This window comes from Podarcis tiliguerta (genome assembly GCF_965153285.1).
Source record: "Podarcis tiliguerta genome assembly, chromosome: 9".
Taxonomy (NCBI): domain Eukaryota; kingdom Metazoa; phylum Chordata; class Lepidosauria; order Squamata; family Lacertidae; genus Podarcis; species Podarcis tiliguerta.
The window spans coordinates 65,861,295-65,884,681 of NC_139542.1; the positions used below are offsets into that span (position 1 = coordinate 65,861,295).

Consider the following 23,387-nt stretch of genomic DNA (forward strand, 5'->3'; position numbering starts at 1 on the left):
ATGCATATGTGAACTGGCTCACAGACTGCACAACAGAAGATTTATACCATCTGATCAGTGTCTTAGAATTTGCTTCCTTCCTGTTTAAATTAGAGGATAAAACTTTGCCAAACAACATTTTTGCTGGGTAACAGGAAAGGGACCATCTAAGCTTAGTATTGGATTGCAGACAGTGACCTTCTCATGATGACGTTTGCAGACCACAGAGCAGTAATGGAATAATCAATTCTCTTGTTTTTCTCTAACTTTAGAAAGTATGAGCTTTGAGGATATCTTGAGTATTAGAATGTAGACCTCGGCAGCCTTGTCTGAAAGCCATAGTATTGCACCTGCCATGAACTTGTCCTCTCTCAAGTTAAGGGCACTCCACAACTTAAAAAAAAAAAAAATACACTCATAATGAAATCTAGTCTTATTATGGTCCTCTGCCTTGTACCTTCATTTTACACTCCTAACCTATTCTTGATCCTTTCAGGCTTCAAATCCTTATGCGTTTTTTTTTAATGTAGCCTTCCATAGCTTGATTATATTATACTTATGTACACTTTTTGAAAAAGTCTGACCATTGGGTAGTTAACAGATCAGTCCTGTCTACCTTTACCTGCAAGAATGTTTACTTTCAAAGAAAATGCACCTAGGATGTCAGCCTAAATGTATCGCTTTCCTTTGAGATATCTTCTGCTTGCTCCTGGAGTCTGCAAAAGGTGAAGGGAGTGGTTTCACTGACTCTTTACAGGTTAATATTCTTTAGTGCAGAATATATTAGGCCTATGTGGACACATTTAAAGCACGTGACTTTCTCCCCCCCCCCCCCCCCGAGAATCCTGGCATATTTACTGGGTTCCATGTAATAACTTTTAAACAAGTGATGTTCTGATTTTATATACATTTGTGTGTTATTTTTTTTAATCTTAATAAAACATTGGAGACCGTTTAAGCAAGTGGCAAGTGGGGTGCCTTAGGGTTCTGTCCAGGGCCCGTTGTTGTTCGACGTCTTTATAAATGACTTGGATGAAGGAATTGAGGGGATGCTCATCAAATTTGCAAGTGACACCAAACTGAGATGTCCCCTCCAGCATTTCTCCAATGACAATAGCAATGTCCTTTTCCATACCCTCCAACAGTTCTCCAAGGAAAATAGGGGTGTCCTAAGGAAAAGCGGGACATTCTGGAATCAAATCAGAAACCAGGACGGCCTTTGTAAATCTGGGACTATCCCTGGAAGATAGGGACACTTGGAGGGTCTGTGGTGGTATAGAAATGTTTATTATTATTATTATTATTATTATTATTATTATTATGGTCATTAACAGAAATGGGCCCATTTAATTCCAACCTATAGTAGACAGCAGTGTTGTGTCTTCTGCCTGGATGTTGTCTTTAATGCTGCCCTGGCATTGTTTATAATAGTTTAAATAGTGGTTGCATTGCTCCAACTTTGAGTGGGCCTGCTTGCGCTATTGAAGTACCGTACACTCGAACAATATAAAAAGCACCTACCTTGGTTTTCTGCTCTTTCCCTCACTTCCTCTCTGTGCCTCCTCCTTTCGAACAAAAGTGGTTACTTTACTACACAGTCAACTGATAAAAATGCTCCCCACTCCAGTTATTATTGGTTATCATTTATATATTCTCGATGGGTGTTGATAAAGCTGAATCTTTACATTCATTCTATACCTCAAATCATCATCATCATCTGGGATTTTGCCCTAGGGATTGCAAGACTAATTGTATATCTATTTTCTCAAGATATGCCAATGAATTTCCTGGCAACTCCCCAGGGATTATGCCATTTCCATTTTTAATTTTTGTAGGTAATAAACTTAAATTTTGGGTTTAAAATTCTTTTCAAAATGTCCTGCTGCTTCTTCAGGTAAGACATATTTGAAGCAACAGTCCCAAAATCACATTTTGCGCCTCATCAGTTTAAGAATTTGAGGTGATAACTTTCACACTTTTTGCCCAGTTTGGGCCATAGCAGGTTCAAGATGGCCGGAAGAGATCTACAATGTATTGAAATAATTTATGGGAGCATCATGGCAAAGATGCAAAATGGGCAGTGTAAGCATGCATGGAATAAATCCTGTTTTTCAGGTTTTGCTTGGGGGGGGGGGAATAGCCTCTAGAGCCCCAGTGATTGTTCTTTCAAGTACAGTGGTGCCCCGCAAGACGAATGCCTCACAAGACGAAAAACTCGCTAGACAAAAGAGTTTTCCGTTTTTTGAGTCGTTCCGCAAGACGAATTTCCCTATGGGCTTGCTTCGCAAGACGAAACGTCTTATGAGTTCTTGCGAGTTTGTTTCCTTTTTCTTAAAGCCGCTAAGCCGTTAATAGCCACTAAGCCACTAAGCCGTTAAAAGCCGCTAAGCCGCTAATAGCCGTGCTTCACAAGACGAAAAAACCACAAGACGAAGAGACTCGTGGAACGGATTAATTTCGTCTTGCGAGGCACCACTGTATATATTATACACCCAAATGTTTTCCGTTTAGCTTGCTGCAGAAACTATGCCGCAATCAGACAATGAAATACTAGATTAGAATTGTTAGGGCAAAACATAACCTGCCCCCATTTTGTACTACCAGTGGCAATATTCACATGATATGTTGTATGCATGCTGCATTTTCACTCCCTTTTTGTCTCCCATATAAAACAGAATCTGTCCATGGACATTTCAGAATAATTGATTTAAGAATGATGGCTACTGCATGTTTGTTTGTTTTTCCCTGTAAGGAAAATCATCGTATTTTCCTTGTTTAGCAGCATTAAAGAAATTTTGTGTACACAAAGCTAATGAAAACAAATTTAACTTGTCCAAACTGTCTAACAGGGCAGGTATCCATGAGGATAATTTCACTGAGGATAAATCATCCAGGAAAAATGCAACGCTTGCAATGTATATAGCTTTTTTTACATTTTAGCTTATGTCTTAATAAATATTCCCTGAAAGAAAATCTGTTTTAATTCCACCATATTAAAAATAAGAACATCCTAGTCAAAGTCAGGCTCTTCAGATATACCTTCGGTCTCAGCTGCATAATTATACAACTTTTCCTCATTGTTCCTGCATTGGTGACATGTATGCCAATCAGTTCTGAGGCAAAGCAGGAACAATCAGAATCTCTTTCTTCCTGCTTGTTTCCTCCTTGATTTTCTTAGCTTTTTTAGTATTTTCACCTCTTTCTATGTAGTTTCAGAACAAATAGAACAGAATTTGTTTTGATGAAGATAAATTGATGTCGGCCTTTAAAATGGTTTCCCCATCATATTCCCTTTCTCCCCAGCTGTCTGAAAAAAAATGGGTGCATTTCTGTTGTTTGTATAGCATACTAAAGTCAGAAAGGAATTGCTTTCATTTGCTTTGCAAAGCTGTATTAGTCTGTTGTATTATTATTTTTCAAAAAGTATTTATATACTTATTTGACAGTAACCCCATAACACCTATTAGGGATTACTTCTGAGTAGATTGGCCTATGATTGGTAATTTTAATCTAAGGAAATGGTCACAGTTAAATCTGAAGCAAGTTGGTCTTTATTCTCCTTTACTTAAGCCTCTGGGCTTCACCTCCCATAGACCCTAGCTCTGCCCACCACTGACAATACAGTTCCAATAGATTATCCTTGAGGAAATATGGTCCCTGGCAGAATAATAACAACAAAACAACAACAACAACAACAACAACAACAACAACAACAACAACAACAACAACATATTATTTATACCCCGCACATCTGGCTGGGCTTCCCCAGCCACTCTTGGCGGCTTCCAAAAAAAATATTAAAATACTATAATACATCAGACATTAAAAGCTCCTCTAAACAGGGCTGTCTTCAGATGTCTGGTAGTTGTTGTTCTCTTTGACATCTGGTGGGAGGGTGTTTCACAGGGAAGGCGCCACTACCGAGAAGGCCCTCTGCCTGGTTCCCTGTAACTTGGCTTCTCGCAGTGAGGGAACTGCCAGAAGGCCCTCGGTGCTGGACCTCAGTGTCCAGGTAGAACGATGGGGGTGGAGACGCTCTTTCAGATATACTGGACCAAGGCCGTAAATGAATAAAGCTTGATTAAGAAATAGCTTCGTGAATGTACCTTTGCACTAAAGATGGATCAAAAAAAAAGTAAAGGAGCATTCATCTTGTGAAACGACAAACACTTCATTAAAGCATCTTGATAGTTCACACTTTGGTTCTGCTGGTGTGACATGTTCTGGTGGCATATTCTGCTCAAGAAATTAGATGATGCTGTGCTGAGTATCCTGCATGAGACATCATTAATATTTGTTGATGAAGCTTGGTCATATAGGTGACACAGAAATTATTCAAGCGCAAGACAGATGGATTATTGTAGTATGAAGTCTTTCTCAAGATCAGGGAGAACATCAAGAAAATGCTCAGGAGGAATGGAAGTTCCCCCAGAATGTCTGCTTTATATACATTATTTACACAATGGGCCCCATGTGATTGGCTAATTCCAGGATTCACCTGTAGGCCAATCAGGTTGCGGATTTACTTCCACCTGGAGCTGGATTGGGTGGCTCCTGTGGACCAATCAGACTGCTGCATTCTGAATCCTATTGTTCTAAGACCAATCAGACTGCTGCCTTTTGGATCCTATTCAACTCATTACATAACAGGTGCACTTTGTGGACCAGAACTACAGTGACATTTTGCAAATCATGGCTCCTTGCATCTGCAGTGGAAATGTGGCAACTGTGACTTGGGACCAGTGAGTGCTAGTCAGCACTAGTCCTACTCAGAGCAGAGCCGCTGAAGTTAATGGGCACAACTAACTTGGGGAGCATAAAAAGAACATATTGCATCAAGTGGGCAGGGTGCTATTGTGCTTGAACCATTTCCACAGGCCTCTGGTTGGCCACTGTGAGAGTAGGACTAGGTGGACCATTGACCTGATCCAGTAGGCTCCATGTTGTTCTTTATTTGTTTTATCTTCTGAAAAAATTGCCATCTAGAAAAGAAGCTCCAACCCTGAGATTGGGTGTACATCTGTTGCCTTCCCACTCCTGTTCCACTCCTTCATTACTGCATGTTGCCCCAAAGCTGAAGAGGGTAGTGGACTGTGAAGATGCTTGTTGTTGTTGTTGTTTAGTCGTTCAGTCGTGTCCGACTCTTTGTGACCCCATGGACCAGAGCACGCCAGGCACTCCTGTCTTCCACTGCCACCCGCAGTTTGGTCAGATTCATGTTTGTAGCTTCGAGAACACTGTCTAACCATCTCGTCCTCTGTCGTCCCCTTCTCCTTGTGCCCTCCATCTTTCCCAACATCAGGGTCTTTTCCAGTGAGTCTTCTCTTCTCATGAGGTGGCCAAAGTATTGGAGCCTCAGCTTCACGATCTGTCCTTCCAGTGAGCACTCAGGGCTGATTTCCTTAAGAATGGATGCGTTTGATCTTCTTGCAGTCCATGGGACTCTCAAGAGTCTCCTCCAACACCATAATTCAAAAGCGTCAATTCTTCGGTGATCAGCCTTCTTTATGGTCCAGCTCTCACTTCCATACATCACTACTGGGAAAACAAGATGCTAGTTCCCCAAAAAGTGCATATCAATGCAACTTTTGCCTCATATTGAGGGAAGTATTCCTTAATTTATTTGACTTGGTTCTAAAGCTTGTGTCCTGCCTTCAAAGAAGAAAGAAAGGAAGAGCTGTTTTATATTTGTTTCATGTTTCTCTTTTTTAGGCTATCTTGACAATCTAGATTCAAAAAAAAAAATATTTTTAAAAAAAGAAAGGAAGGAAGGAAAGAAGAGAAAGAGACACACAAAGTTCTAACACAGTGCATGGTACCTGTAAGCAGGTATCATTGACTGTTTGGGGAATGCTGGAAAAAAATAAACTGGGATTTCCACATTCTTGGGCCATATTTTAGGTAGTTACCAAGAGTCCACCAGTATATTGCTTAGCTTTTCAGACGTACCCAAACCTAGTCTGGGTTTGTTAGCATTCACATGTGAATGTTGACAGTCACCAAATTCCAGATGTTCAATGTAGTAACACACACACACACACACACACACACACACACCAAGCAGAAGTTCCATTATCTGAAGTGTTCCCTATCCCCTGTTGCCACTCTGAATTGCAGCCTGGCCACGCCTATGGCTGGTGTTTGGTTTGTCTACCCACAAAGCGATAAAGTGATATGTTCAAGAATGGGTGGCGGAAGGTTCGACCAGGGGAATGCCATCTAGTAAATTATTAGATCTTTCCAGAGGTCTATATTTATCCTCTGCTGTACTGACAACAAGATTAAACTGACTGCTCAACAGACATGTAGTCCTTTATTATATGATGGCTATTTAATTTTATTATCCATTCCCAGCTTCTGCCGTTTTGTGTCGTACAGAAGCCCTGCTGATTCTTTTACTGAATCAGGCCATTATCTTGTGTTCAGTGCCTTAAGTGGCTTTAAATAATGTTTCCCTTGATAATCCCATTTCCAAACTCATAAGATGTAAAAAAATCTGGTGGGTTGTTGTTTTTTTTAATAATGCTGATACTCACAGCATGTCTCCAGGAAGGTTCAATTCTCTACAGCCCGCCAATATGCATCCACAAACGAGACGCATTATCAGATGTTTGTACGTTAACGCTGAAGTACTCTCAGTCACGTTAAATTTTGACAGAAAAATTGCCATCGGTGTAAACCTGTGTTGTAAAGGGATAAGAGTTTTGGAATAAATTTCAAAAGCACATTGACATTAATCTTAGGTGGGAACTGGCGTTCTGCAACAGCTAAAGCAGACTTGCACAATTTGCGGCCCACCTCAGTGGACACAGCCCACTAGCCAGGTAGTGCTGCCTTCCAGGTGGGGGCCACGATAAACACCTTGTGGGCTGGATTCAGTTTGGTGGGTCGGCAGTATGTGCAAACCTAGGCTAAAATGTTACATTCAGGTCTAGATAAATCTAACCCATTTTGGTCAAATCTGTGAAGGAGCAGACTGAACTTCCACAAGCTGTTAAAAACAGATGTATTTACTTGAGCTTTCCTTGGCCTCAAATACCAGTCAAACAATTCCCGGTTCCTGTAATTGCGGTATGCTGCTTTTATTGGCTTTTTAAAATTGTACATTGAATTCTTTGTGTTGAATTGTTTTATTGAATAGCATGCTATTGTATAATAAGTCTCACAGTACAGTATATAGTACAGTACAGTAAATTGACTTATTTATTTATATCTACTTTGAGGACCTTATTTTTGATCAAATGTATAAGCGTGTATATAATTCTCCTAGATTGGTCAGAGCAGTTCACACACACACACACACACATACACACACACACACATTCCGTGAAACATTTGACTTCTCTTTCCGTTCCAAAAATGGAAGCACCATTCCAAAACACCTAATGAGTTTGTGGCTAAAGTGATACTTGGATAAAGGACATTCAGGCTCACACTAATTTTCCTGTTCAAATGACTGTCCAAGAAGGGAATCTACACTTTGATAACTTCTTTTTAAAAACAAAACAAAACATAACATAACTGTGTTAAATTTTTGGAATAGTGATGTATGCATTACTCGGTTGTGCCATGCGCACATTTTCCGGGAGTGTAGGGAAAAGATTGGGAGAGCCAGTGTGGTGTAGTGGTTAAGAGCGGTAGTCTCGTAATCTGGTGAACCGGGTTCGCGTCTCCGCTCCTCCACATGCAGCTGCTGGGTGACCTTGGGCCAGTCACACTTCTTTGAAGTCTCTCAGCCCCACTCACCTCACAGAGTGTTTGTTGTGGGGGAGGAAGGGAAAGGAGAATGTTAGCCACTTTGAGACTCCTTAAAGGGAGTGAAAGGCGGGATATCAAATCCAAACTCCTCTTCTTCTTCTTCTTCTAAAATGGAAAATACCATGGAAACTTGTGGGGGAGAGAGGAAGGCAGTTTAAGCAGCCTTGCACTGCAGTTGGGGAATCCTTCTCTGGGAGCAGGGAGAGGAGGGGACAGTGCCAGAGGTATTGGATTGTCCTTGTAGCATTTGCAAAGGCCATTCAATTTAAGGGAAGACCTTTTAAAGAAAACTTTAAAAAGGTGGCCTTGAAAGTTTGCTTTAGGCAAAACTTGGTTGCAAATTAGAGATGTGTGGACCCTCCTGACTTGACCTGCAACCTCCATATTTATTTGGATACTTTCCATTATGCAGAAGAGAGTACTGTGGCATTGCAGCCGAGGACGAGGTTGTGGGGAAGGGAAGGAATATCCTCAAAACAAAACAAAATTAAATGGCTGGTGTTTGAAGGGAAGCATTGTTGTGGTGCATGTACCACTTCTACTGGATTTGCTGTGCAGAAGTACATAAGTGTGAGTGATGTAGAGGTACTTGTTTATTATAGAGCACATTTCAATGCAGTAATCATAAATATTGCTAAGGTTGTGCTCTGTTGAAATATGACCTACATACTCTTGATTGTTTGTGTTACGTGATTTGTCTGACACCCATTACATCCCGGGTAATGGCAGCCATTTGTTGCTCTGCACAGCAGGCGCTTTTGACAAAGGAAAATAGGCAGCAATAAAAAAGCTATAGTCTGAATTACATTCTGCACAGTGCCGCACTGCTGAGAGTTTGTGCAAGTGTGTTAACAATGCTCTGAACTGCCTCTTGTCAGCCTTCAGCCTGTAATGGCCATCTGTCCTCACATAAATCTGTCAAAACCTGCTAAGTTCAAGAGAGAGCACGGAATATACCTTGCACTGTCAACGCGAAAATGTACACATTTTGCAGAGAGAAAATCAGCCGGCGTGAAATAATCCAAAAGGGTGCAGAATGTTTTAGCACTATTGATTTAGGATCATGGCATGAGATGGAACTCAGATTACTGTGATTAGAGTAAAGGCAAAGCAGACGTGATACTCGCTGTGAATAAATATGGCGCTAATTTTCTCGAAGTTTATATAGAGGAGAAGGGGGCAGAGTTTGGTCCTAGGTAGGAAAGAAGAACCAATGCAAAACTTTTCTTCTCCTTACTTAAATAAATATTGCACATTCCCCCTCTTCGCTGGTGACAGAGGTGTTCTTAGGGGTTGATGAAACCAGCCCCCCGCCAGGGGTGCAAGTCCAGGTGTGTGTGTGTGTGTAAAATTCACTCCAGAAATTTATCTGTGTAAAGTCATTAGACAACAGCTGGGAGCTCAGCAATAAGAGAAATGGCAAGGCAGTATTAAGGTAGATGGCTTGAAACTGTGGAGTATATGACGTTTTTGTGTGTGGTGCCACAACAAGAGCATACACAGGAGAAACTTACCATCCTTGTCACACCTCAACACAAAGGCACGCAAGTTTTTTTTGGGGGGGGGGGTTGTTTTTGTTTTGCCCTTCTCACTTTGCAACACTTTGGGACACTTCGAGTTCTTGGGTTGCATAAAATGTAGTAATTTCTAATGTGCCTGTTGTGGTGAAGTGTGGTGTTTTTTCCCCCTGTGAGGGAGCACCGATATACCTCCTTGCCAAGAATCCAGGGGAACCTTCATAGTGACAAACTTGGGTTTGCTCCTGACAGTAAACTCATTGGGAAGCCATAGCAAATACTGGCTCACTACGCGGGTGGAGCTGTGGGTTAAACCATCAGAAGGTCAGCGGTTCGAATCCCCGCGACGGGGTGAGCTCCCATTGCTCGGTCCCAGCTCCTGCCAACCTAGCAGTTCGAAAACACGTCAAAGTGCAAGTAGATAAATAGGTACCGCTCCGTCGGGAAGGTAAACAGCATTTCTGTGCGCTGCTCTGGTTCGCCATAAGCGGCTTAGTCATGCTGGCCACATGTCCCAGAAGCTGTACGCTGGCTCCCTCGGCCACTAAAGCGAGATGAGCATCGCAACCCCAGAGTCGGCCACGACTGGACCTAATGGTCAGGGGCCCCTTTACCTTTACCTTTATTTGTTTACAGGTTCAATTTAGTAGCCATTTGTTGGAGGCAGGTCTAAGTTTGAATGCTGCCCTATGTGAAAAGCTTCCTGCAAATAGAAAACCGGCACTGCTGGCAAAACCTTGTGCTAGCTTTCTATCAGAAAGGGAGAAGCTCTCAAAAGAGTTATTCCCCACATTCACATTCTGTTTCCTCAGAACCATATGATTTCATGCCCATCTTATTTTCTTGATGTGGGTGGGGATTAATTTTTTAGCTTTCATTTTGCTTATGTGTTCATTTATAACTTCATTTCAACTTAAAAGGCATCTAATATACGTGAGTTGTTAGTTCCTGTGCTTAGTTCCTAGTCCTTAATTTTTAAGGCTCCCCAACTCACTCTCTCTTTCTCCTTAAACATGGTGCTCCTCATCTAAGCTTATTCCTTTTTGCACATTTTACTAATGATATGGAAGTATTTTTATTTTAGGAGAAATTCAGTGGTGATTGATTTTTAAAATTTTTTTATTTTGTTTAAAAACAGACACTTGCAAGCCCTTCTGTGCAGCAGACTCGCCAACTTTACCAGGCAATACCCTTCAATAGTCCATTGGCTAGAACAGGTAGTCATTATCATTTGGGGTGAATAAATGAGGCAGCCGTTTTTTCATAAAGCCTATGACTCTAATAAAGTTATTGGCCATGTTGACCTTCATCAACAAATAGCTTTCCTCCAAACACCACATTACCGATGTAAAAAAAAAAAAAAAGGCAAATAACCAAAAATATGTAATCGTATTGCGGAAGCTATAGGTTTCACATCTTTTGCCCAGTTTGGCTCAAACTGACCAGCAAAAACATCTATAATATATTAAAATGTTTTGGGGAGCATCAGCAAAAAAATTAGAAAAAGCAGAACCAATTCTTTCACTGAAGGTTAAAAGAGTTCCTTTGGACTGAAGAGTGCTCTGTCTTCCGCAGATTATACACATTTCTCACTGTCTCTCTTTTGACCTGACACTGATCAGTGGTTGATCATACCTCTGTTGAGGTAACATTCCTGATGCAATACAATATTGTTCCCTCCATTTGTCAGCACAGTTCCTTTCACAGATCTTAAAATTGCATATTGAAGGATTAAACTAGACCTCCTAATGTAGGCTATAAGTCCCCACATCTTCCGTGGCAAGGGGACTCCATTTTGTGGTTTGCCTCAGGTGCCAAAATGTCTTGGGCTGGCCACACTACCCGCAGCAGTGACAACATGGCTGTGCAGTTTGCTGGATTATTGTTAGGGACCCATAGAGGCCTTGGGCTATTATGTGGTGGCTTGGTGTATTGAGACACACCTTGGATGCCTCCGAGTCAGTGAGATGCTTATGTGTTGCTCTTGAAATTGAACATTTCTAACAGCTGTTCTCTGTGTTACTGGCCATTGGAATGCTGTAGGTTATGGCTGAGGTTTGTGTGGAATGGGTTTTTGTCTTATTTTTCCAAAGTAACACCTCTGTTCCTCTTTGAATTTGCCTATCTGAACTAGAGATCTTCAGCTTCCACATTGTAAAAGTAAAGCAACAGAGTTAAATACAATTCTGCACAGCTTTATTTAAGCCAATCCTGTGCTGTTGGTAGGAATAATAATACTTAAATTACCCCTGGACACTATTTGATTGTTCAGTGAACATTTGCATCGATGCAAATTTCTGAACCTCCTTAAAAAAGAAAGAAAAACAACTTGTTTCATTACCCAACTTAGCTTCTCAGTTAACTTGCCTCTCAGCTAGGAAGATGTAGTTCCCAACATTTTGTTTTTTTAAAAATCATTTGATTAACATAATCTTTTATAGAACCTGAAAGAAACTCAAAAAGAGTTGCAGACATCCGCTACACAAAACTATCAGCAGTGGGATGAAAGCTTTGCCTTCTTTCATTCTAGGTGGTTCAGCGTGGCTGTGTGTGATCTTTCATCTCTGCAAAGAGATCTGGCATAGTAAATTCACATCATAGTGTGCAGGGAGAGCGGGGGAACCTGGTAGTTATTGATCTGACATTTGTCTCCTCTTTATTTACTTAATCCTCTATTTGCTCGACACAAAGTAAATTTCAGCCTCTCCTTTGTAATATTCATTGGCATTTGGGTATTTAGTTGCCGTTTCAGTTTCACTATTGTTCTGTTTTTGAAGAACCTTGTTGTTTTGTTTCCAATATTTTATTATTTGTATATTAGCAAGGGTTTCTTGAATTATTGAGCTCTGCAGACCCGAATCTTTGCTACAAATTGTATGGCCAGTTTTAGGTCTTGCATCTCCTTGTGTTGTCTATTACTGATGTACTCCACGTTTCTGTCACCTAGATTATTTTAGCTTTAGAAATAGTTGGATTGGGTGGAGAAGACTGACAGTGTTTTAAATTTACAGTCTAAATCTACAATTTACAGTATCAACGTTGTATAATGAATATCACTGAAATTAGTTCAAACTCTCTATCTATTGAGAGGACACCCAAATAGTCCAGAAACCTGATAAGAAAATAAATCCACCCCCACTTCCAATAGTGTTTGATGCATCCTAGTTTTGATGTTTGAAGGAATAAACATTCCTTAGACATTATTTTAGCTGTGTGGTTACCAATCACATCTGCTGTTGTTTTCTTAAATAATTGCTATGCGTGTGGGCCCCAATTCTCAGTGCATCTGTGTCACATGGAGAAGAGAGGATTGCCCCTTCACCCCCAGCCACAATCTTGATGAAAACTGATTTCCCCCATGTGGTAATAATAATAATAATTTATTAAGCAAATAAGAAAAAAAGCTTCCATTGATACCCATGGTAGATTTTTGGAGGGTTTTTTTGCAATGCCTTTTGCAGTATTGGGATGATTTTCATTGTGATTGAGGCTGGGGAGGGAAGAGATAAGGAACCCTTCCCCATGTGCAGTTAAAGAAGCTTCTGGTTTGGCCTGTGCTGATATACATTCGGAAGCCCTTTTTAAAGCACTTCTTTTAGCAACTTTGGAGCCATAGGAATGCATGCCCCTCCCACATCACTGTGGTAGTATTGAAGACCAAGGCCATGTGGGAGGAGCCCATGATTTGGTTCTTCTCATGCCAGTGTTTCTCCAGTTACTTTGGGGGACAATGCTGGTGTGGAAAGGAACCACAACATTCGCTTCTGCCTTGTGATCTAGGACTTCGTGACATTACCAAGTGGTGCAAACAGGATCCATGCTGCAGCTATTCCACACCACTAAAGGTAATAACAGAAGGGACTTTTAGTATCATCAGCATCACTTTTTATGTTGCAAGGGGTAAATAAAAGCATTGTTTTGTTTTTAGTTGTGTGTGTGTGTGTCTTTGCTTGCTTGCTTCATTCATCCATTTTAATGAACATGATTTCTTTATGTATATAGCACCCTCAATGTTCATAACACATTACAGAGTAGCAACAAGATGATAAATCTTTTCCTCTGAGATTCTGACTATCTAAATTTCAACTTGGGGAAGTCGATGGCGGGAGGTGAGCAAGATGGAAGCCAGGGTGAACTAGAGAAGACTGTGTGTTCGGTGTAGCTGCATGCACATAAAATAGGCGAATAAGGGGTTGTGGCAAAGGTTCCGTGGAAAAGATGGGTTTTGAGGATATGCTTCAGGGAAGCGACAGGAGGGGGCCTCATGAAGGTGTTTTGGGGAAAGTTAGGGTAGAACCCACATGCTAACCAACTTTGGTTGGTTTTTGCTTTGCTTTCCTCTTAGGCCTAACTCCGCCTACAACCCCTCCTCACAAAGCCAACCAAGACAACCCTTTTCGGACTTCACCAAAGCCAAAGTCGTCATGCAAGACTGTTATGCCACCTTCCAAAAAACCGCGCTGCAGTGAGTCTTCCAGCTCTCAAGGACATAACTTAGTTTGGAAGGGTCCGGAACAGTCAGAGCTGTATGCGCAGCTTAGTAAAACAACTGTGCTGTCTGTCGGTCAAGAGGAGAGGAAGACAAAGCGGCCTGGTTTGCGGCTGTTTGGTGACCATGACTACTGTCAGTCTGTTAATTCGAAAACAGAAATACGCATCAACCTATCCCAGGAGCTTGAGGAGTCCAGACAAGTCCAATTGAAAGGCTGCCTGCCTGAGCGGTGGTGCCATATTTGTTCTTCTTTCGAACAATGTGACCAGTACAAGAGAGAGACTTCACAGGCGAACAGGCAGGATTTGCAGTGCAACAGCCGGAAACAGCTCCAAGACCAGGACATCCGGGCCGAACTCAATAAGCATTTTGGTCACCCTAGCCAAGCTGTTTTTGAGGAAGAGACCACTAAAACCAGTGCACTGAGGGACAACGGCAATTATAGTGACGAACAATTCTCCAAGCTACCTATGTTTATAAATTCAGGACTAACAATGGAAGGTCTTTTCGATGACAGCGAAGATGAAAGTGACAAACTGTGCTGGTCGTGGGATGGGACGCAAGCCTACTCATTGTTTGACCTGCCGGCTTCTTGCTCATCTCTTAACTCTCCATGCAGAGATTCAGTGTCTCCACCCAAATCCTTCCTTTCTCAAAGATTCCAAAGGATACGTTCTCGATCGAGGTCCTTTCCTCAGCACCGGTCTTGTTCCCGTTCTCCATATTCCCGATCGAGATCAAGGTCGCCGTGCAGTAGATCCTCCTCAAGGTACTGTACTGGAAGAAAGCTTCTGAGCAGTAACAAGCGGCGTGATGGGATGTGACTGTGGAAGTTGCTGTGCTAACCTTTTATCAGCAACCTCTCCGATGCTAAGCTAGTTACAGTTCATATGAAACGAGGTTGACAGTCGCTAACTCAGTCATCTATTCTTATCTCAGTAAAGAATTTGCAGAGAGAAAATAAATCACTTGGGCAGACAAAAGGAAATACTTTCCCACACAATTATGGAATTCATTCCCGTAACGTGTACTGATGGCTAACTAACTTATAGGTTGTTGGATTATTATTATTTTTTAAAGGATCAGTTGAAATTTGTGGAAGATTAGTCTCTTAAAGGATAGGCACTCTGATAAGCTAAGTGGAGTCCCCATAATCTCTCAATACGCAGAGCCTGACTTGTACGTCAAAATGGAGCCACATAGCTTGCCATTGCTGGAGTCAGAATCTTAGACAAGTTGGACCCTTGAGGCAGCAAGGCAATGCATATTTTGTTGTTAGGTGGCTAAGAAATGCACATATTATGACAAAACCTTATCAGCAGATAGAAAGAAGCTATAGATGTGAGCCGTAGGAAGCTGGGGATAACTCATCCTTTACAATCAGTGACAAATGTTCTTTTTTATTTCTTCTAACAGATCTTCCTACTATCATGAGTCCAGTCACTGTAGACCCCTGGCATATAGAAGTTCTCCCTTGTATTCAAGATCCCGATCCAGATCGCCATATAGCCATAGACCCAGGTAGTGTAGCATCCCATATTTATACATCTCGTATTTTTAACATATATTTCTTTTTGCATGTGTCAAAAGAACAACACACCCAATCTTCATTATTCATTGTACCTCTGGGAAATTCAGGCACTTGATTTTAATGATTAAGTTATGTCTCCTAGATATGACAGCTATGAGGAATATCAGCATGAAAGGCTGAAGAGGGAAGAATACCGCAAAGAATATGAAAAACGGGAAACTGAAAGGGCCAAACAAAGAGAGAGACAGAGGCAGAAAGCAATTGTAAGCACTATGCAGATAACTTTCATTTTGGAAGAGATTTGTTTTATACTCCTTTTCTCTGTCTTTTTTCTCCTTAAATGGAACAAACAAAACACACACACTAATCTCTTCACATGCATTTCTCAGTAATTCTGATCTCCTGTGCTCCGGTTGTGCTTTCATTTCAATGCTCACTTTGCCTTTAAAATGTAATATTTTAAAGCTACTGTAAATCATCACTTTCTACATTCAGTAGCCACTAGAAGACATATTAGAAAAGGGCTTTGTCATGGATAGTAAGCAGCAAAGTAGCTTAAATTTTCGTAGCATATGGGATGTATAGAAATATATAAATCTGCCATAGAAGCAGCAACTTCTGTAATGCAGACAAAAATGTGCTTTGTCCTAAGATGTTTGTCTTGGGGCATATGTGTGCTACAAAGTTAAGGCAGTTGTCCGCTTATTTCAATGCCGTTGTACCCCCTGAAGAATCTGGGTGACTCTTAACTTCGTTAGAGACCCTTTGCTCCCTCGCAGAACTAAAGTTCCCCAAGAAAAGGAATAACTTTTTCAACCAGTTTCCGTCATTGTGTAAATTTGCCCCTTCAGTGAGTCATTGGATAAATGCAGAGTATTGGCATAAGGTTTAGTGGTGACACGAAAGCTATACATTAGGTTTAAAACAGGACTTGCTAGGGGTGTGTGTGTGTTGGGATTTGTTATTGCTGCAAATAGTTGGCTGGCTGCGTGAGGCCAGAGAAATATCACTGTAAAGAGTTACAACATGCCCTTGTATGACCTCTTGTCCCATGCGCTCCCCCACTGAGATGTTGACATTCCTGCATTGACCTTGTATGCCTCTTTCAAGCAATAGTACAATAGCTCTGATTTTCCTAATGGCATGAGCAAGGCCTGGGTCCATTTATTTCTGGTTAGAAGTTTTGAGAATACTAAATCTGAGCTACATTGTTGGGCTATGCCATTTCTTTGGTGCAAGGCTAGCAAAGGAGGTCCCTTCAAGATGTTGGATTTCATCCCTGACCCTGATGGCTCTTGTGGTTGATGGGAGTCAGAACCCAAGAGCAGCTGAAGGGTTGGCGTCCCCTGCTTTTGATGAACAAACATTTTCAGGTGTGCTACATGAATGTGTTGAAAGAGCCTTCCTACAGGCTGCAGGAAGAAGACAAGGGGCATTTGCTAGTGATTGTTCTCCACCAACACCATTCACCCAACCTGTGTAATGTCATGGTTTTGACACCACACTGACAAAGCAGATAATACGAGGCAGGGGTAGCAACTTAACAGCATATTTTACGTTTGGGACTTGAGATACATTTTTGAAAATTACTCAGAACCCAAAGCAAGATGAACTCCGTTGAACAAACCCCCATATTTCCGCATGCAGCAGATTGGACTAGATGATCCTTGTGGTCTCTTCCAGCTCTGCATTTCTATGGTTCTAAGAGATACTACAAATCATCTAAGCATTGGGAGATAGACTATAGTGGCAACATGCAGATTGTGAAAGCTTTCACATATGCACCTTCAAAAATGTGTTTGAAAAATATTTCAGCTGTCATTTGTAAAGTAAGGTCTAAGGTATTCAGACAGAGAGCATATGCCGTTGTTGTTGTTTTCATTTTCTTTTGGCAATTTAACATTATGCTATAAAAGATTGAATTTCTTTTTGGTAAGCTCCACCATCAAGACCCCAGCTTTGCACCATTTCCAAATCCAGACAGTGTGCTGGGGTAGTGGCACTGCTCACCTGATCTCCTGACAGCTGAGGGAGAGGTGGAGATGTGAATTGGCGAGCTCAGCGCAGTGCAAACACACCAGCAGGAGCAATGGGCTGGCTGCACCAATGCCTTTGCACTGCGCTGACCTTCCTACCACTTCCCTCTGGATAAGCATCAGTGACTCAGCTCTTGGGAGGTCAGGTGAGCAGGAAGGGCTGCAGCTGAAGGGCAGAGAATCTGCTTTGTGTAGAGAAGGTCCCAGGTTCAGTCCCTAGAATCTGCAGGTAGAGATTTGCCTGAAGCCCTGGACAGCTACTGTCAATCTCTGTAGGCAGTGCTTTCTGACAGCATTCTGTGTTCCTCTGCCTCACACTACTGACTTCAGCTGAAGGTTGACCGAAGCAGCATTAGGCAGCCAAAAATGTTTTGGGAAATAACAAGATTGCTATGCTTACTCACTAACGAATGAAACAGAAATGGGTAGATTTTTAAGCATAAAGACAAACCCCAACATTTTGCCTACATCCCTCTCTTCCTGGTTACTTCCCATTCTCATATCCCTGCTTGCAAGCATGGAAATACTATCGGTCTCTCCTGCACAATTCCGCCCCCCACTCCACAGTAACTCAGAGCAGGGCTTTAAGTGTGGCAGCCCCTGTTCTGTGGAACAGCATTACTGTCAAGATATGACAGGCTCCTACGACCGGCACCAGGCATAGGGAAACTCGGCTTTTCAGATGTTTTGGGACTACAACTCCCATCATCCCTAGCTAACAGGACCAGTGGTCAGGGATGATGGAATTGTAGTTCCAAAACATCTGGAGCTACACTTTCTGGAAACAATTGAAGACATTTTTGTTCTCATACACCTTCCCAGCTTAGATAAATAGGTTTTTGCCACAAGTGTCTAGTTTGTGTGGTTTTTGTTTTGTTGTAAATGTATCTGCATTTTTAATTATTTGTGTGTGTGTGTGTGTGTCTATTGTACATTGCCTTGAGATGATTTTGTATAAGGCAATTACAGTGGAACCTCGGGTTGCGGATGTAATCTGTGTCAGAGGCACGTCCGCAACCCACAGCGTTTGCATCCTGAAGTGCCGCGTCTGTGCAATTTGGCGCTTCTGCACATGCGCAAGCGGCGAAACCCGGAAGTAATCCGTTCCGGTATTTCCAGGTTTCCCACGGTCCGTAACCCAAAAACTCATAACTTGAAGTGTCTGTAACATGAGGTATGACGGAAATAGATTCATGATGAAGATGATGATTAACAGAGCAGGGTGATGTGGACCAATGCAGAGTGAGGCCATACTGCTCCTACTGTTAGTGTTACCAGCTCTTCAGAGTATGCACTCTTAAGAGCCCAGATAAAAGAGGGGCATGCATGCATCGTCTAACTTTTTTTCATTTGCTAAAAGCAGCCATCTGTGGATGTTGGGATAGGGGATCTGGATAATCTCTTGGAAACATGCATGGCCATCAAACATTGGCAGATGCATTGAAGCAAGATGACCTTAAAACTTTTTTTGAAGCTGGAAACAGAGCTTCAGACATTTCTATAAATCCCTCTTTGCTGAAAAATAGGATCTTCCCTTGCATTTGCAATTTTTAAAAAATAATTTCTAGAAGAAGTACAAAAGAGAGCAGGATATTGAAGCGACACAGTGCAGCAACTTTGCTGAAGCTAAGATGCAGTGGTACCTCGGGTTGCGAACTTGATTCGTTCTGGAGGTCCATTCTTAACCCGAAACCTTTCTTAACCTGAGGCACGCTTTCACTAATGGGGCCTACTGCTGCCGCCAGTGCACAATTTCTATTCTCATCCTGGGGCAAAGTTCTCAGCCCAAGGTACTATTTCCGGGTTAGTGGAGCTTGTAATCCGAAGTGTTTGTAACCCGAGGTACCACTGTACTTTGCATCTGAACAGTGCCTGGACAGGAAACGTCCTGGAAACTCTATGCACATTATCTTGATTTCTTGGGTATGTGAGGCAGGAATGTTCACAGCCACTATATGTTATGATGCCCACTGACCTATGTGGCCTTAAAAGGGATTCAGGCATATTCATGAGTGGTAGGGCTATCAAAGGCTATTAGGTAAAAGTAAAGGGACCCCTGACCATTAGATCCAATCACAGACGACTCTGGGGTTGCGGCGCTCATCTTGCTTTATTAGCCGAGGGAGCCGGCGTACAGCTTCCGGGTCATGTGGCCAGCAGGACTAAGCTGCTTCTGGCGAACCAGAGCAGCGCACGGAAACACTGTTTACCTTTCTGCTAGAGCGGTACCTATTTATCTACTTGCACTTTGACGTGCTTTCGAACTGCTAGGTTGGCAGGAGCAGGGACTGAGCAATGGGAGCTCACCCCATCGCGGGGATTCGAACAGCCGACCTTCCGATTGGGAAGCCCTGGGCTCTGTGGTTTAGGCTATTAGCTAGGAGTTAAATGGAACCTCCATTGTCAGTTGGCGTATATTACTAGTTTACTAAGAACAAGCAGTGGGGCCACACTGTTTGCTGCTTAGCCGTGTATTGCTTCTATTCACCCTTGCAAATTTATGGCCCCATATCAGAGAAACGTTAAAGAAAGCCACTGTAACCCTCTTGGAATTATGAAAAGCCTGTACCAGATTTGAAACGCAAACTATGCCTCCCAATCTGTGGGCACAATGGCATGCCGTTTAAGGGAATAGTTAGTGGAATCTTTTGCCGCTCTTGCATACTGGAGGACATATGGTACATTTCAGTTTCAAATTTGAATTTCTGTGCCTTGGTCGTTTTTACTTATTCCCTTAATTGTACTTCACCAAGCTTTTTTTATTTTTTTAATGGTTCAGTTTTAGCAGGGTTATCTCTCGCAGCCTAAATAAAGAGAAGAAGGGGAAATAGAAGCCAAAAATAATCACACTCGTGACAAATCTCGTGGAGCATATGCAGTATTTATTCCCATCACATAGCTCTATTACGTTTTCAATGTTGGTGCATGAAACATTATGGGTCTCCCCCCCCCCCCCCCGCTTCCAATCCAGATATATTATCTGAAATGAAGTGTATTAGAAAGTCTGCTGTTACGTTATGCTCCATCTGGTCAGTCATTTTGGTTCAATAGCTAGTGTCAACCAAATTGTTTCTTATCAAGTGGTTCAGCGCAGTTAAGTTTTGTTTTGTTAAGACATTTGTGTGTGATGGGGGGGAGGAATATTGCAGAACATGCGCAAATCTTTACTGTTCCCAGATTTATGAGCTGAATCCTCCTATTCCAAGGCAGGGCCATTAGGAGCAAACATAACCTAAAATAAAATCAAGGAGTATGAAATAGAAACAGAGACCATGCTTACATGTTCCTGACACGTTATACCATATGTTGGTAATTCTACTGAGACTTACCCCTCAATATGATGTCGCCATTGTTGCCTCTCTCCATGAATTCTACACATGGACTGAGTGCACTCATCCCAGCTCTGTTGCGCTCCGTGAACTGGGAAGTGGAGACTCCTTGTGCTATCTAGAACCTTAGGTAAAGGGACCTCTGACCATTAGGTCCAGTGGTGGCTGACTCTGGGGTTGTGGTGCTCATCTCGCTTTATTGGCCGAGGGAGCCGGCGTACAGCTTCCGGGTCATGTGGTCAGTCGCTTCTGGCGAACCAGAGCAGCGCACAGAAATGCCGTTTACCTTCCTGCTGGAGCGGTACCTATTTATCTACTTGCACTTTGATGTGCTTTCGAACTGCTAGGTGGACAGGAGCTGGGACTGAGCAACGGGAGCTCACCCCGTTGCAGGGATTTGAACCACCAACCTTCTGATCAGCAAGTCCTAGGCTCTGTGGTTTAACCCACAGCGCCACCCACGTCCACCACAGCGCCAGGCTTTCTCAAACTTGGGTCTCCAGATGTTGTTGGACTACAGCTCCATCAACCTTGGCCACTGGTGCTGGTACCTAGGGATGATGAGAGTTCTAAATTAGCTAAGGGACCAGAAGCATAGAGTTGTGAACACATGCACATAGGTTTTCTGATACCCCCCACCCCACAGTATCAGGGTTTGTTTTACTTCACACTGCGTCAGGAAGATTTTGGCATCACATGGCACGGCGGAGTCTCAAACAAAGATGTGTACTCCCATGCCCACAATCCCATCATGTTTGCAGTCTCAATGACATCTATGCTGGCTTCATCATGTCTACAGAATGGAAGGTGGCAAGATCCCCAAAGACATTCTCTGTGGGGAGCTGGCTTCAGAAACCAGGCCTGTTGGCAGACCAACTCTGCTTTGCAAAATTGTCTGCAAGTGTGACATGAAGCTGGCAACAGGGGCGAACGAAGGCGCTGGGACACCTGGGGCGGGGCATCGATATGTAGGGCACATGTGCTATGTACGATGCATGCGCCATACGTAGCGACATCGCACATGCGCTTTACATAGTGGTTTGCCAGCGGCACTGGGATCCTCTGCTCACGGCTCAAGCCGCGAACGAAGGATTTTCCATATGCAGCTGCGGCAGCGCGATGGCTGCTCATGCCACCATGAGCCCCCACGGGGTGCCTTCTTGTCACCCCTGCAGACATGGCACCCAGGGCGCAACCCCCCTCCCCCATTGCGACGGCACTGGCTGGCAATATCCAACTACATTGTGTGGGAATCCCTTGCAGAAAAACACAGTGTCTGGAGCCAATCAGGTTGTGAATCCACAACAGTGACCAGAGGAGGAATGACCATTAGAAGGAATTCAGAGAGAACAAACACCATTGTGCATCTGTAGCAGCACAACCAGACACCTTCATCTGCTCCACCTGCAGTAAAACATGGCTGTCCTGTATCAGTCTCTACAGCTGCAGCAGGCACTCTCTTCCATTGTCTCATGAGACAGAAGGATGCCAACAAAACATGCTCAACCTACAGTTCATTCCATTTTGTAGGAGTGTACAATTTATACAGCCCAGGTTTTTTTTTCTAGAGAAAGGGATTTAGCACTTCAAAATTTATATATTAAATTTAATTTTTATATAAGAAGAATTTATACACAGCCTTTTAGTGTCTTGCAGCACAAATAAAAGTCGCTTTAAAAAAAATGCAAAATCGCTAAAAATCAAAGACCTGGTCCCTACAAAAAAGAATGATGACAACGGAGAATTTAATGCTATTGCCAAATAACAAGTCAGCCAAATCACCCCAAAATAGATAAACGGTGGATCTGCTCTTTCAAATTAGGTGGTCTTAAACTAGAATATTAGAATTATACATCACCTCAGTTTTATATATGCATTTTATATATGTATTTTCAAATAAGCTATTTCATTCCTCTCCAACAGGAAGAACGACGTGTAATTTATGTGGGCAAAATTGGGCCTGACACGACCCGAACAGAACTGAGAGACCGGTTTGAAGTTTTTGGTGAAATTGAGGAGTGCACTGTAAATCTACAGGATGATGGGTGAGATTAGCCTTATTCCTTGTTAGGAAGTCTCTGATTAAGAACCTAATTTGTTCCAGAGGTCCATTCTTAACCTGAGGTACCACTTTAGCTAATGGGGCCTCCCGCTGCCACCGCCGCACAATTTCTGTTCTTATCCTGAGGTAAAGTTCTTAACCCGAGGTACTACTTCCAGGTTAGCGGAGTCTGTAACCTGAAGTGTTTGTAACCTGAGGTGTCTGTAACCCAAGGTACCCCATACACTTAAAAAGTGTAAGTTCATGGCAACAAGAAAGTGCTGTGTCAGAAGTCAAGCTAAAGTTTTAAAAAACCTATCCCCCTTATTTATTCATCTTGCTATAGTTGAGATTTCATGTCCCAGAAAAAAGCATTTAACTGGCTGACAGGACAATTGTGCTGATGAATGGACGCAGTGGTGTTGGCATTTATGCTAGGTGAGCCCCCGTAGAGTTCTTGCTTCTTAGGAAATGGTGACGCTGACGCGCATTAATACTTTTTAATTGCAATTCTCAACAGCATGTTTTCTTTTCAATTACAGAGATAGCTATGGTTTCATCACTTACCGCTACACTTGTGATGCCTTTGCCGCTCTAGAAAATGGGTACACGCTGCGCAGAGCCAACGAACCAGACTTCGAACTGTATTTTTGTGGACAAAAGCAAATTTGCAAGTCTAACTATGCAGACCTAGGTATGGCATT

The 23,387-nt window shown here is 42.5% G+C and overlaps 1 protein-coding gene across 12 annotated transcripts in view; it reads left to right on the top strand.

The window, feature by feature from the left end:
* PPARGC1A (PPARG coactivator 1 alpha) overlaps positions 1 to 23,387 on the top strand; it is a 631,111-nt gene that overhangs the window by 596,815 nt on the left and 10,909 nt on the right. For all 12 annotated transcript variants that reach the window (XR_014515347.1, XR_014515348.1, XR_014515349.1 and 9 more), the window contains 5 exons: positions 13,600 to 14,515; positions 15,163 to 15,267; positions 15,420 to 15,540; positions 22,566 to 22,687; positions 23,226 to 23,377. Coding sequence is in view for 7 of the 12 variants with exons in the window: in XM_083458139.1 (XP_083314265.1) it covers positions 13,600 to 14,515; positions 15,163 to 15,267; positions 15,420 to 15,540; positions 22,566 to 22,687; positions 23,226 to 23,377 (1,416 nt within the window). In the remaining 5 variants the exon portion in view is untranslated. The remainder of the gene's footprint in view (positions 1 to 13,599; positions 14,516 to 15,162; positions 15,268 to 15,419; positions 15,541 to 22,565; positions 22,688 to 23,225; positions 23,378 to 23,387) is intronic.